Here is a 16,236-nt window from a genome sequence, read left to right on the forward strand (position 1 = left end):
ACTTTCCCTGCCTGCCTCAGTGGGGTGGATATGCTGGCAAAATGAACTAAAATATGTGACATCACTGAAAAATGTAATTACTATCCAAATATGGAGGTGCCATTATCATATGAAATCTTCCCTCATTAAATGATAGTGCCAACAAGTATTATTTAGTTGACTTAATTTCAGTAAGTTGTTCATATTCATTCAAACATCTTCTACTCCATCAATAGGATTTGCATATATTGTATTTATTAAATTGTGCAAGAAACATAACAAATATGTTAGAAATAAAAAGACACGTACATTAAGCACCATTGCTCCACTCCTCTCCTTTTGGCCATGACTTCTGGGACAAGAATTCTCCCAGAACTGGCAGGTGGAAAGGGAAGAGGGGAAGGGAAAAAAAAGAGTAGATATGTCACTAAGCTGTGACTTTCAAGGGAAAGAATGTGCAAAATAGGGTGGAAATGATGTAGGATATGGACTGCTCCTGAGCTTTGTAAAGAAAAGAAATAACAAAGACAAGGTAGCCATTCAGGTGGGAAGGGAATGTACTTCTGGCCCTGGCAGCACATTTATGAAGAGACTACACTAATAAGGCTAGCAAGTAAAAGTTTTGGACAACAGAAGAGTTTTATAGATGACATTGTCCTCCATCCTTCTCAATATAGACATTTTCTCTTCAACATTCCTCATAGAGCATAAAATTCCTTGCTATAAGATTTTGGAGATTTAAGAGGCCAACTTTCATTTTATAGATGGAGAAACTGGGGTCCTGGGAGGTAAACTGATTTGCCTAAGATCATATAAGTAATAAGCAGCAAAGGAGACGTGTGAACCAGGTTCTTGGATTCTGAAGCTTAGACCTTTCAGATATATGAAGATAGTAATAACTGCCCAAAGTCCTCTCTTTTTAGAGCTAAGTCATTCCTCATTCCATGCTGGTTTCCAGTATACCATATATCCAATACATACATACATACATATATATATATATATATATATATATGCAGAGTTATCATCCTGATTACTCCCCACTCTAAAAATGCCATTTGTCGAGTACAGTTTTTTGGTTTTTTAATAATATTTCATTTTTCTTCAGTTACATATAAAACCTTTTTATGCCTTTAAAAATTTTTTGAGCCAAATTCTTCTCTTCCCTCCTTCCTATCCTTCCTCTGTCCTTGACATGGCAACCAATTTGATATAGACTTAACATGTGCAATAAAGTATGTTAGTTATTTTATAGAAGAGAACTAGAACAATAACAAAAATCAAGACAGAACGTGAAATATAGTGTGATTTAATCTGTATTCAGATTCCATCATTTCTTCTTCTGGAGGTGGATGGAATTTTTTGTGATGAGCCATTCACAATTATTTATTATACAATATTATTGTAACTGTGTATAATGCTCTCCTGATTCTGTTCACTCCCCCTTGCATCAGTTGATGTAGATCTTTCCATGGTTTTTTCTGAATCATCCTTTTCATCATTTCTTTTAGCACAATAGTATTCCATTATAAGCATATACCACAACATACCACAACTTGTTTAGCCATTCCCCAATTAATGGACATTTTTTAATTTCCAATTTTTTTCAACCACAAAAGAACTGCTATAATTTTGTACAAATAGGTCTTTCCCCCTCTCCATTTAAAAAAAAATCTTTTTGGGATACAGACTAATAGTGTTGTTATTTGATCAAAGGGCTGTTCAATTTTAAATTGCTCTCCAGAATGAGAAGATCAAATCACAACTCTACCAACAATGAACTGGTGTCCCAAATTCTTTACACTCCCTCCAACAGTTATCATTTTCCTTTTCCGTCAAATGCAGTTCTAAAAAAATAGTCTTAAGTATATTATAGGCACTATGTAGCATCATTGACAGATTGTAGGGACTGGAGTGAGTATGATCTAAGTTCAAATCCTACCTTGGATATTTGCTAGCTAAGTGACTCTGGGCAAGAAACTGTTATCCTTAGTTTCCTCATCTGTAAAATGAGCTGGAGTAGGAAATAGCAAACCACTCTAATGTCTTTGCCAAGAAAATTCCAAAATGGTCCATGAAGAATCAGATATGACTGAAAAGATGAACAACAAGAAGTATTATGATACTCTAGATGTAGTCTAACTAATAAAGAGTTATTATGGTACTATTACTTCTCTTATCCTGTAGATTCTTTTTCTAGTAATGCAATCTAAGATTTAACTAGGTTTTTTTTTCCCCCAAAGAAGGACTACCACAACTTTAGATGGTGTTGAGTTTATAAGAAACTAAAGTGAATAGCTGGTTTAGAAGATTGTGCTGGAGAAAAGAATTTAATATTTTGTTTGTATTTGTTAATATTCAGTTCATGGAGGTCTTTCCAGGTTTTTTCTGAAATTATCTTTTTTCATTGTTTCTTATAGCATAATAGTAAGTAGTCCATTATAATCATCTACCACAAATCCATTCACCATTGGATGAACATCCATGAAATTTCCAAATTTTCGTTACCACAAAAATAGAGTTGCCATAAATATTTTTGTACAAATATGTCTGTTCCACTTTTTAAAAATCTCTTTGGGATATAGACCTAGTAGTGGTATTGCTGGCTCTTAAGACCAGCAAGGCTTAAGATACAGGAAGAGCAGATTCTGTTCCAGGGATGGAGTCTCTCCAAAGAAGGCCAGTAAAAATAGATTTGGTTGGAATTTGGAATGTATTCTCTCATCCCTTCTGGTCCATATACTTCTTCCTTTCTTTTACAAAACCCTCAGACTTCATCTCCTATATATATGGAAGACTTTTTCTGATCTTTCTACCCATTCCACCCATAATTATTAGCTCCTCTTCTCTCTTAAAACAAATATATATATATATATATATATATATATATATATATATATACACACACCTACACTGCATGCTTCCTTACTTATGTACATATTATGTCCTTTCAGTCTCAGTTAACTATAAGCTCCTTTGATGCCAGGGTCAGTTTCCTTTTTGTCTTTGTATTCCCCAGTGCCTGGCACAGTGCTTACACATATTAGTCACTTTAAAAGTATATGTTGAGGAGTACCTAGGTAGCAAAGGTAGCAGGAAGATCTGAGTTCAAATGTGGTCTCAGATGCTTCTTAGCTATGTGATCCTGGCAAGTCACTTAATTCCCATTGCCTACCTCTTATCACTCTTCTGACTTGGAATTAATACACAGAATTGATTCTAGGATGGAAGGTAAGGATTGTTGTTTTTTTTTTAGATATCGAGAGGATAAGATAAAAAAAGGGAGAAGAGCCTGTGCTCAAGGTGGACAGATAATATGAAGATAATGAATAAGAGAGAGAAGGCAAAACTTTGTTGTTATTTAGTCATTTCAGTGGTGTTTGATTCTTCAGGACCCCATGTGGAGTTTTCTTGGCAAAGGTACTAGAGTGCCTTTGCCTTTTTCTTCTCCAGCTTATTCTACATATGAAGAAGTTGAGACAAACAGGATTAAGTGACTTGCCCATGGTTATACAGCTAGGAGGTATCTGAGGCCATATTTGAACTCAGGTCTTCCTGACTCCAAGCCTAGCACTCTAGGGTGCTACCCTAGTAACCACTCTAGGTAGTAGGGCGCCACTCTAGCCAGTGGGACACATAATTACTCTGAAGAAATAAATGCTTGCTTATTATCTTGCCTTTTTCTCCCTTAAAAAGCCAACAAGTATTTATTAAGACCTACTATGTGCCAAGCATTGGGCCAAGCATACCAAGTAAAATAATTTTCCACCTGGAAAGAAATGATCAAAAATGATTAAGGTGAGTGAGAAAGTCAACAATAGACTATTTAGTGGTTCTAAACCTAGAAGAATTACGTTCCATCTTACTAAAAACATTCCTATAGCCAAGTACAGTTGCTGCAAAGAGGGAGGCTAATGCTAATTGATGGTGTGAGCTAGGGAGTTCTGGGCTATACTAGGTTAAACTAATTGAATGCCTGCCCTAGGGCTGACAACAATATAGTGAGATCCAGGGGAGCAGAAGCCTACTGGGATGCTGAAGAAGGAATGAACTAGCCTGGAGAAGAAGGAGAGGAGGTTAAACTCTAGACTTGATCAGTGGGACTGGGTCCACGATTGGCTGCTATACTTCTGACCTGAGTGAGATAGGGAGACCTCGTCTTAAGAAATTGTTTTGAATTGGTGAATATGATTGCTTCACTATTATCAGTGGCCACTGAAATTTAATTTAGGATAGGAGAGGTGTCAAAAATCTAAGAATGAGCAAATGTGCCTGTTCTTAAAAAATAAAAGTGATGAAAATGGATTCTTTAAATTACAGACTGGTAGATGTGACTTCAATTTCTGACAAAATTCTTAGATGTATAATTAAAGAGATGGCTAGTTCATTAACAGCCAGCATCAGTTCTAAAAGAACCCGAATTCCTCTTTGATAACATTTTAGGACTGGCAGATTAAAAACCACAGCAACAACATAACCAGAAGAAAGCCATTCAAGTGTTCTTTACATGTAAGTGGTTATTACTAATGTTATTTCAACAAGGCATGTGACAAAGTCTATCAAAATATTGTTGCAGACAAAATGAAGAAATATGGACTTGATGGGGGCACAAATAGGTGCATTTGAAACAAACTGGTTGGAAGAACAAATCCAAAAAGGAGATATTACTAAGGAGATCTATATTGGAATGCCTCAAAGGTTTTATTCTTGGCTCTTTATTTTCCATGTTTTTATTAAGGTCTTAGATGACATTTGTACAGGTGACATGTTTATCAGCTTTTCAGATGCCTTGAAGCTGGGAAAGGTAGCTAACTTGTTGGACAACATAATAATTTTCCAGATATAATTGAATGGTAAAAATGATGAGCCAAACAATCAGATGAGATTTGACAGGAATAAATAGAAAATGTTATCCTTGGTTTCAAAAACTCAAATGTGCAAGTAGAAGTTGGGGGGAAAGTAGAGCTAGAAAATAGTTCTAATGGTGGGAGAGTGGGACTAAATGCGTGGTATATGTGTGTTCGTGTGTACTGGGCAGCTAGGTAGAAATAGAACTAGACTGTTGGTCTTCGGGTCAGGAAGATGAATCTTCCTGATTTCAAATATGGCTTCAGACACATACTAGTTATGTGACCCTGGGCAAGTCACTTAATCTGATTTGCCTCAGTTTCCTCACATCTAAAATGAGTTGGAGAAGGAAACTACTGTCGTATCTTTGCCAAGAAAATGTCAAATGAGGTTACAAAGATTCGATCATGATTAAACAACAAAATTCTACCACAATTAGCTATCCCAACTTGTTCAGCAATTTCCCAATGGGCCTCTCCTCAATCGTCAAATTTTTTGCCATCACAAAAAAAGAACTGCTTATACATATTTTTGCATCTATCTATCTATCTATGGAGCTTTGGGTTTATTGAACACTAGATTATTATGGTCATTTATTATAGTATATCATTTACCTAATCTATTCTAATAATCCACCACTTATTTCTTAGCCAGTACCAAACTGTTTTGATGATTATCACTTTTTATTAAAGCTTGAGATCAGGTACTACCAAATCATCTTTCATTTTTTTTCACTAATTCTCTTGATATTCTTTACCTTTTGTCTTCCAGGTGGATTTTGTTATTTTTTTATAGATCTGTGAAACAATTCCTTGGTAGTTTGATAGGCACGGCACCAAATAAGTAAATTGATTTGGATAGCATTTTTTACCATATTGGCTCAGCCTATCCATGGGCAGTTCATACTTATTCAGTTATTTGGATCTATCTTTATTTGTATGAATTGTATTATAATTATGTTCATATAGCTCCCATATTTGTCTTCATAGATAACCCCCCCCCCCAGCCTGTAAGTATTTTATGTTGTTTGTGGTTATTTTAAGTGGAATTTCTCTTTCTATCTCTATATCTTTACTACTTTGCATATAACCTACTTTGCTGGTTATTTATGTAGATTTATTTTACATCCTGCAACTTTGTTAAAGTTGTTAGTTATTTAACTAGTTTTTTAGTTGATTCTCTACAGTTCTCTAAGTGATCATATCATCTGAAAAGAGTGATAGTTTTGTTTCTTCCTCTCCTATTATTATTCCTTTAATTTCTTTTTGTCATCTTAGTGCTATACAAGCATTTCTAAGACAATATTGGATAATAGTAGTGATAATAAGTATCTTTGCTACATCCTTGATATTATTGAGAAGGTTTCTAGCTTATACCCATTACAGATAATGCTCACTCTTGATTTTAGATATATGCTACTTATTTTATGAAAAGCTCCATTTATTCCTCTGCTTTCTAGTGTTTTTAATAGGATTTGTGCTATATTTTCTCAAAAGCTTTTTCTGCATCTGACATAATAATATGATATGTGTTGCTTTGCTATTGTTATTACTTAATTATGCTTATAACTTTCCTTCTATTGAAACAGCTCTGCATTCCTGGTTTAATTCCTACCTGGTCATAGTGTATGATTTTGTGATATATTGCTGTAATTTCCTTGCTAGTACTTTATTCAGGAATTGTTGATAGGGAAACTCTCTTCACTGATGTATATTCACACTTTATTTAAAATGTATAGTTTTAGAGCTATCTGGAAAATTTAGGAGATTAAATAATTACTCTTGATCATACAACTCATGGATAAGAGGAAGGATTTGAACTCAGGTCTTCCTAACTAGTTTTTAGAAGGCAAGGAAACCATTCTTTAGACTCAGCTGGCTCTGAGGACTAAGACTCCCACCAATGTCTCAGCCTCCAATGGATTAAGGAGAAAAGCTAGCCCATGAGGAGTCAGGGATTGCTTCTGACCAGTAAGCCAGCAGGAACAACACAGAGGCAGCAAAGCTGCATTCAAATGAATCAATGTTTAAAATTCTTTCTTTGCTATGGCTAATGGATCTCCCCCTTCTTAGCTAATAGAGGGCCTATCAGTGGTTCTTTCTATTCTAATTCCAACCCTTAAGTACCAGATCAGTCTCAATCAGGCCTGATCTACAATAGTCCTCTAACCACTATTTCACACTGCCTTTCCATCAACCATATTAATGTAAATTCATCTCATTTCCTTTCTGGATAGGATTAAGAAAAACTATATTAGCCCTATCCACGAAGGAAATGAAATGAGTTTGTATGCCCTTTACCTTTATGTTAAAATCATCAGTTTTAGAATTTAAATTGCTAGGATACAGCGATGATGTCTGCTTCAATCTCTTTGTATCTTATCAACCTATGGTTGAAGAGGCTTAATACATTATTTGCTGATGAAATATTAAAAACCTCACTTTTGTGCTATAACCAGTAATGTCAGTATTGGAATTATTGAGAGGACATGATCTTATATGAACATTTTTGTCTTTTTTTGTACTTTGAGAGTTCTAGTCCCCTTAGAATAAATATATTCTGAAACAAATAAAAATGGTTACAAGGCATTCTATTCTCAAGAAGATTAGAAAATAAAACTCAGTGTGAATTCTTTCAAAGATGGACGATGAATATTGAATTATCAGATAGAAAAAAATTAGGGCTAATTAGGTTGATGATAGGTTTCAAGTCTGATCATGACCTCATGGAGATGAGTTTCTGAATTACTGATGGAGGGGGAAAAGGACTAAGGCTTTGGAGCATTTGGTAAGAAAAAAAAGTAAAAATTATGTGAAATAAATACAAGAGACAGTAGATATAAGAACTGGGGAGAGAAAAAAAAAGATATGGAAGTATCAAGACAAGCTTTTTGGGAGAATGAATAACCCATCATGATTAATGGGGAAAGGTCCAAAGGGGAAGAGCCAGATGGCACTATGAGCATTCAGATTTAATGCAAAAACTTATCCGGTATTATTAATTGCCTAGGCTATTTTTCCCAGTCAATCAGAAATCCATAAGAAATTATTTCTAGGGAGCTTTATGGCATGTCAACACTGTCTTCATCTGCAAACACAAGAATTAATCTTTTGGAAATGGGGCCAGAAGCAAGAATCCAACACAACATTCATGTTTCCCTAAGGTTTCTTTTCTCCTTTTTCCCAGAAGGAAGCTGTTTTACAGACAAGCCACTGATCTCTCTTATAGATACTCTTATGTTCAATTCAGGGGCTAAACACACCTCATGAATGGGCAGTCCATGTTTCAACTTGAAACCATCATGTAGTTATTTAGTTTTGCCATAGGGATGGCTCCAAAGCTCCTTTGAAACTTCACAGATTGGCCATGACCAAGTAAAATAACTTCCTTTAAGAGAGAGGGGTTCAAAAATGTTGTAACTAACCCCACCGGCCTTACTTTAGAGATTCTTTTGTGAGATACTATTCACAAAACATTTTACAAATCTTAAAGGCCTCCATGAAGATCTGTTATATTCACAGTGTTACAATTATTGTCATCACCATCATCTTTTCACCAGAGCAAAAATTAGTTTTCCTGTGGAATGATTTTATAAAGTAAACATTGCCACATCCCATTTTAAGCAGTACATATAAAATATAAATCCACACAAGATTCTTTCTAGAACCTGCTAGTCTATCATCCAAGGGAAACTCTGGAGAAGACAAGGATAAATGGTTGACAATAACCCCATCACCAGAAGACATTGAACCCTCTGTTCAGGAAGGGAGGTCTCTATATGTTTTCATTTGTAATCAATTAAGCACACTATAGAATGGCATGGTGAAAGTAATATATTCCATTTTTCTCAGTGCCTTAATCATTTCTGAGAGGGGAGTCAGTAAAAAACTGGATAAATATGCACATTTAAAAATCTAACACTCTACTTATATATATAACTATATGACATATAGTTATAACTACGTGTATATATTTTGCATACATATATATCTATATGTATCTATTTTTAATCTAAATTTAGCTATGTATACCTGTGTCTATATCTACATTTATCTCTCTCTATGTGTATATATAAATATTTATGGAGAAAGAGAAAGATTATTATGTATGACATTATGTATGTGCAAATATATAATCATTATATGGGATTTCTAATTTTTGTCTTAGTGAAAAGATGATGGTAATGACAATAATGGTAATAGTCTTGATGATATACATGTATCATATGTATATATATATATATGCATATATATACATAAAAAACATGCCAAGCATAAATACATATATAAACTTGTCTCTCTTTCTATCTATATATATATATATACATACATGCATATCTATCTATCCATCCACCTACCTATATGTCTGTCTGAGCATCTGCCTATCTATCTATCCATCCATCCATCCATCCATCCATCCATCTATCTGTCTACCTAAATAATTCCAGAATGCATAACTAGAGGAAGGGTCTTTTAGCCCATTTGTCTTCAAAAGTACCCATAAAAGAGGTGTGTGGCATTGTGGCATCACATGCTGATCAAGAAACCATCCCATTTCCCAGCCAGGATCTCGGCAATTCCCACAGAAGGCTACTTAGAAAACTCAATACAAGGCATATCCCTCTATCCCAAAGCAACCTGAGAGCCCAAGGAGCCTTACAATCCAGCATCTGAGGAAGGTGCTCGAAGGAAATGAATGGACACTAAAACCCAGGGTGAGGACAGAAAAGGGCTGGTACTTCTACAGAATGACTTTCAGCTGAACTCATCAGCTGCTCCCCAAGACAAAGGGAACTCTGGCTGAACTTGTGTGTGCAGCATCAGGTCTTTCCGTCACACTGAGGAAGTCCTTGTAGACAGGGGGAAAAGAAAACTCATCACAGTCTGGTGCTTGGCATCCTGACAAGATACTGTGAATGGATTCATGGGATGTTAGGTGAGAGGCTGGATTAAAAAAAAAAGATGAAGAAGGCTTCCCTTAATGTCTCTTGCAGAGAGAATAATCATTTGAAATTGAATTCCCTCTGAATTAGAAAATTGAGGCTGACTTTGGAGTCTATCCAAATAAGTCTATATCTTTCTAGAATGCTGTCTCTATAACATTCTTGATTAATAAATTGAGTGAAGGAGCCACAATAGAAATACTGACCAAGACTTTAGGTTCTTGTCATGATCTAGGAAATGAAAATGATCTAAAGTGATTGAGATTTGAATAGCAGTTTAGTTAAAGGAGGGAAAGTTACGAAAGGCGTCTTATTGTGCAAATGGAAAAACCAACATGGGGAGGATGTGGTATTTGTGGAGCGTTCCCAGTGTGTTTGGGGAGAACTCAGACTTCTAACTTCGGAGTTGGTATCTCTAACTCAGCAGATAAGTGAAAGTGAGGGGTGGTTCTAAAGCTGTGGGCTTAGGACCCAGAAGGGCAGCAGAGTTGTGAGGGAACAGAGGATCTAGAGAGCAGAATTCCAAACTCCTGGTGAGTGAAAAAGGAAGGACACTACACAGATGTGAGGCTTGAGAAAACCTAGGCTGTTCATGTCTGTCTCAAGATTATCGCTTCAAAGACCATAAGAATGACCAGTACTGGATCAATGGTGCTATTGATAGCGTGTTGGATGTGGAGCCAGGAAGATTCAAGTTCAAATCCTGTTTACTACCTTTCTGACCCTAGGCAAGTCACTTAATCTCTGCCTGCCTCAGTTTCCTCTGTGTGAAACGGGTATAGTAATGCCTACCTTAAAAGATTGTTAGAAGCTCAAATGAGATAACATATACAAAGTATTTTACAAAACCTTAAAACACTAACTAAATGCTAGCTCAAAAAAAAAAAGTACTGGTTGGGAGTGGGGGGAGTGGAACAAGGAGTAGAGAGATAGATGCATAGACCTGTGGACAGCCTCTAAATGACTCTGATGATGGGAGTAACTGAAACGGAATAAGGGCTTATATTTGAGGAATAATGTGGGGTAACATAATATTCCCTCATTTGATTACAAGAAGAAAAAAATAAGCCACTAGATGAGGATGGTCTAAATCTATAGATGAGCAAATGTATAGCTTCTCTTTTTTAAACACAACCTGAACTGTAGTTATTTATAGAGCGTGGCCACAACTTCCAACCTATTTCCCATTTGGTCACACCTATTGGCCACTAGGAAGCTGGAGGTTTGGGAAACATTCTCATGGAACAGACAGGAAATTATATGAGAGGTCACCTTGGTAACTGTCAATCTGCTAATCACCTTCATAAAACTCACATTCTCCCAGAAAGCCCCCAAAAGGACAGGCAGTGCAGAAAATATTCCCTTTGAGCTTAGCAACAAGAGACTCAGCTCTATTTGAAGAATCAGTGGAAAGTAATGCCTCTATGTTAAAAACATATATACATACACATATACATGCCTAAATATACATATACATACACATATGCATATATATAATATATACATATGTAATCATCAAGACGATGACCTGGAGAAGAATGGCAACATCAATGGGAACCTGGGGAAAAAGGACACAATTCCAATTGGGTTGACAGAGCTTCATTTGAGAGTATACTGTGTACCCAACCTGGGCATACTGTCCTCAGTTCCCACATGTCAGAAGATGGTTTGTAGCCCGAGCTCCTCCAAATTCAATCTATGCTAGCAGAGGGGCTATTCTGCAGATTAACAAAGAGCCTTGGACCAAAGCCATGTAGTTATTAGACTTTAGAGTCTTCCCCGAGTAACCTATTTCTCTTTTAGGAAATGAAACACCGAAGTCAAGTTGCCCCTATTTCTAGTTAGACAAACAACAATGGCAAAAAAAAAAGAAGCCCTGCTCAAGGTATGACTTTACCTCCACGTAGAGGAGAGGGAAAATTCCAATCTTATCTCCCAGCATTCCTTCTGCCCAGTTATCATCGACTCTCCTGATGACAGTCAAGATTTCATCCTAAAACAGGTAGGATCCAAATAAGTATATACATTCATAGGGAGACACAAAGAGACACATACAAAAAAAAGAAAGGGTTGGGTTAGTTTTGCTTAATCAGAAATCAGATTTTGTGCTGTCATTCAGTCATTATACAATCAGTTATATGGAACAAGGAAGAAAAGACTCCTGGCCAACTTAACTTTATATATGCCCATATGAGTGCTGACCAATCCTTTTCTTCATGTGCTCATTGTTCTGAGATTGTTTTGGTTTTTTTAAACAGGAAAGCATATATTAGTTTGTATCATGGTGCTGGCAAGTCAGTGTTTAAAATCAGCCCCCAGTTTACATTCAATGAATTGAAAACTTTTTTTTCCACTCTGAAAAAAGTAGTCAGCTAAGCATAAAGCATTTTAAGTTTCTAGTTACAAACAAAGAAGAAAACAATCTGGTCCAACACCCTTTGTTTAAAGTCACTTGTACAAAATGCATTAAATAACCCTCAAGTTCTTTAGAGAAAGAAACAAAACCAAGTTAGAAATGAACAAAGTGGAAACAGATGGGGAGAAAAATTAAGAGGTATGAGGCAAAGAGGAAAGATGAGTCCATGAGCTTCTCATGAGAGGATGGAAAACAGAGTCAAAGAAGAGAGGATGAACAGGACTGCCACCTATATTACATGTTCAGAATTGTGTTTTGAGCAGAAGAGAGAGGGCTTTCATGGCAGCAGGGACCAGGTCATGTGAAAGGGCAGGCAGAAGCAGGTGTTAAATGAGTGGAGAGGAAGAAAGGAGTTGATGGAGACAGAAAGATAAAGAAAATACAAAAAAAGAGATGCAAAGAGAAACAGGTACATGAAAACTTTCCTGATTCTTTCAATGCCTTCCCCACCTCTCCTAATTATTTTATATATATTTATACCATACACCTATATCCCTTGAACTTGGAACAGTGTTTTACACATTACAGGCATTTAAATGTTTGTTGATAGATTGATATATATTTCCTGCTTCAGTAGAATGTAAATTCCTTAAGAACAAGGGGTTTCCCTTCTCCCTCTCTCCTTTCCTTCCTTTCCTCTCTTCTTCCTTCCTTCCTTCCTTCCTTCCTTCCTTCCTTCCTTCCTTCTCTACCTTTCTTTCTTTCTTTCTTTCTTTCTTTCTTTCTTTCTTTCTTTCTTTCTTTCTTTTCTTCTTTCTTTCTTTCTTTCTTTCTTACATTCTCTCTCTCTCTCTTTCTTCCTTCCTTCCCTCCCTCCCCCCTTCCCTCCCATTTGCCTCCCTCCCTCCTTCCCTTTTATCCTTTTCTTTCTTCCTTTCTTCTTTTTGTATCCTTGGCACCCAACAAAATGTTGGGCACATAGTAGATGTCTAAAAATGTTTGCTGATTGTTTGACATGGACAAAAGCCATATTTAGACAACAGTGGCCAAATAGACAGTTTATTTTATCATGATTCTGGAATCCTTTCCTTAATAACCTCTTTCCAACTACCCAGCACCATATTGCTGCACCTAAGCCAGGCTTACACACGTAGGTCACGTAATAAGTTTTCTTTCATCTTAAAACTTAGCCCTTCTATAGACCACTCTTGTACTAGTTGCTATTACCATATTATATACTGTGATAAACTAAAAAACAAAACAAAACAAAACAAAACCTACGCTGCCAGGGGCTCATGTACCTCCCAGAATACTGTTTACATTGCAATACAATTTCAATTTTCTAATAGCTATGTCAATGGGAAAATATGATTATCTAAATACTTTAACTCAAAGGAGTTGGTAAAGCAAGGCTTTTAGGCACTCCTGTGGCAGGACCATTGGGAGATGAATTATTTTGGCAGGAGGCCCTTTCAACATCCCCCACCCCCAAGAGCACATCAACAGCTGTCTGCACAGAAGGCCAGAACTACACACCATTAGTCAGAAATATCTGCAGCAGAGGACAAGTGTAATGCCAGAGGGGCTGTCTCAACTGGAGTTGATCTCCAGGGTTCAAAACTCTTGGGCAGCCATCCAGGGCCTGGCAAAACAATCAGAACTGTAAGAGGGACTGCCTGGACACCTTGACATGCCTGTCAGGAAAGCAAAGAAAAGGAAAAGAGTGCCTAAGGATTGCTGTGGAGATGATGAAGATCAGATCATGGTTTGTCATCCTGAAATCCTCTTGTTTCTCCTTTAGCTCGCCTAAGAGGCAGGTGGAGAGGAGAGGATCATAATGTTCTTCTCTTCTTCCATCTCAACTCTCCCTACTTAAAAATAAACACACTGCAATAAGGTCTTGATTTTAACACAGTCCCTCCCTTAATGGATGCTGCAGGTCCCAGAAATGTCTATAGTAGGGCTGTATAAAGAATATAGCTCTAACTTCTTACATAGTGTCAGTTCTCTGGCCAAAAAGTTATGTTTGTCAACTGGCATTTTCTTGCAAGATGGATGCTGATGATTTAAGATTTTTTTTTTCTTGGAGGGGGGTAGAGAAGAAGAGTCAGAGAGAAACAGAGATAGAGATTTTTTTGTTGCTTTCTCTGGGATGGAGAGACAGGAAGAGTAGAAACAGAGTTGAGAAGAAGAAAAGGGAAAGAGAAGACAAGGAAAGAGGGAATAGGGAAACAGGAAGAGGGAGACTGAAGATAGAGGGAAAGAAGGGGTAGAAGGAAATAAAGGACACAGCAGATGAGAGAGATGCAGAGGGGGGAAAAGATAGAGGGAATGGCAGGCACCTATTGAGAGAGAGATGGGGAGGGGGAGAGGCAGAGACAGAGACACAGAGAGATAGGCAGAGACAGAGAGATAGGGAGAGAGAGAGAGACAGAGACAGAGACAGAGAGACAGAGAGGCAGAGAGAGACAGACAGAGAGAGACAGACAGAGAGAGACAGACAGAGAGAGAGACAGAGAAAGCACAAGAAAAAACATGGTTCTCATCACTGGGAATAATTTTGTTGTTGGTAAACATCAGGACAAAAACAAGAAGACTGGCTTCAGTCACAGAGAATCACTAAAGCAGGTCCAGTGAATCCTTTTTATTCATTTACTTCACTAATGCCATAACAATAACAACAACAACACACAAACAAACAAAGCCATAGAAAACCTTTGGTGACTGTGGCCTTTTGTTCTGGATTACAACCAGAGGGAGACCCAGAAGCCCTGGGAAGAATGTTAAAATAGGCAGACATTATTTAATCTTTAAGACTCTTTTATAGGTCAGATCTTTAGCAATGGCAGGCCATTACAAAAAGAAATTTTAGTTTTGTATAAGGAGAAATTTTAAAAAAGAAAGAAAAAGGACTTAGCTGCCTTTGAGAACAAAAGCTTATGGTTTCATAAAGAGCCAGGACCAGAGATGGGAGGTCCTGGGTTCAAATATGGCCTTAGACATTCCTAACACCTGACCCTGGGCAAGTCACTTAAGTTTTAACAATTACCTAGACCTTACAACTCTTCTCCCTTAGAACCAACATATTGTATTGATTCTAAAATGGAAAGTAAAGATTTAAAAAAAATTTTTAAAAGAAAATCTACCGTTTCCCTTAGCTTTGAGCTTCTTTTGTGAACCAATAAGATTGAACTGTGGTTTTTCCCCTTCAGGAGAGAGAAAAAAGACTAAAAGATTCTTCATCTTATAAAAACAAACTTTCTCTTATAAATGATTAATGTCATGAGGAATGTACCACAAAGCTCTGACCCATTCCATGTCTTTGTCAACAGTTTGGTCAAAGGAATAGCAAAATACAAGTTTATTAAACTTCTGGATGGTACAAAGTTGAGATAATAGCTTATAAACTGACGGTGAAGTTTTTAAAAGATCTTGATACATGAGAATGATAGGTTAAACCTAACGACATAGAATTTAACAAGGATATATACATATATATGTGTGTGTGTGTGTGTGTGTGTGTGTCTTACACTTTGGTTCAAAGGATCATTTTATTTATTGATTTTTAATCAGGCATTTTATTTTCCCAATTACATGTAATAGCAAATTTCAACATATGTTTTGTGAGATTATAAGATTCAGATTGTCTTCCTCTTTTCCTTATCTACCCCTCTCAGAGATGCTAAGCAATTAGATCTGGGTTTTGATGCAGCTAAAGTTTTTTTTAACAAAAATTAATACATTATTAGATAGCATTAATTATCTATGACTAGGCATTATTCAACCCAAGAAAGATTAATATTCTCATTGAACACAGCATTAGTTAGACTGCTTTTAGTGAATTGTGTTCCTTTATAAGTATCATATTTTAAAAGAAAAACCAAAGACAGTCTCTTCTCTGAAGGAGCTCACAGTCTAAAGGAAAAGACAACACACATAAGCAAGCTATTTTTGTTATCTTTTATTTCCCATATCACCTTCTGCCTGAGAATCAATACTGGGTATTGGTTCCAAGGCAGAAGAGCAGTAAGGACTAGGCAATGGGGATTAAATGGGCTTGCCCAGGGTCACAAAGCTAGCAAGTGTCTAAGGTCAGATTTGAAACCAGGAC

At 36.6% G+C, this 16,236-nt stretch overlaps 1 protein-coding gene across 4 annotated transcripts in view; it reads right to left on the bottom strand.

The window, feature by feature from the left end:
- Nucleotides 1-16,236, bottom strand: part of SH3RF3 (SH3 domain containing ring finger 3) — a 629,698-nt gene that overhangs the window by 262,716 nt on the left and 350,746 nt on the right. For all 4 annotated transcript variants that reach the window (XM_007501218.3, XM_056808193.1, XM_007501221.3 and 1 more), the window contains exon 3: nt 11,667-11,762. In XM_007501218.3, coding sequence (XP_007501280.2) covers nt 11,667-11,762 — 96 coding nt within the window. The remainder of the gene's footprint in view (nt 1-11,666; nt 11,763-16,236) is intronic.

Source organism: Monodelphis domestica, chromosome 8, assembly GCF_027887165.1.
Source record: "Monodelphis domestica isolate mMonDom1 chromosome 8, mMonDom1.pri, whole genome shotgun sequence".
NCBI classification, from domain to species: domain Eukaryota; kingdom Metazoa; phylum Chordata; class Mammalia; order Didelphimorphia; family Didelphidae; genus Monodelphis; species Monodelphis domestica.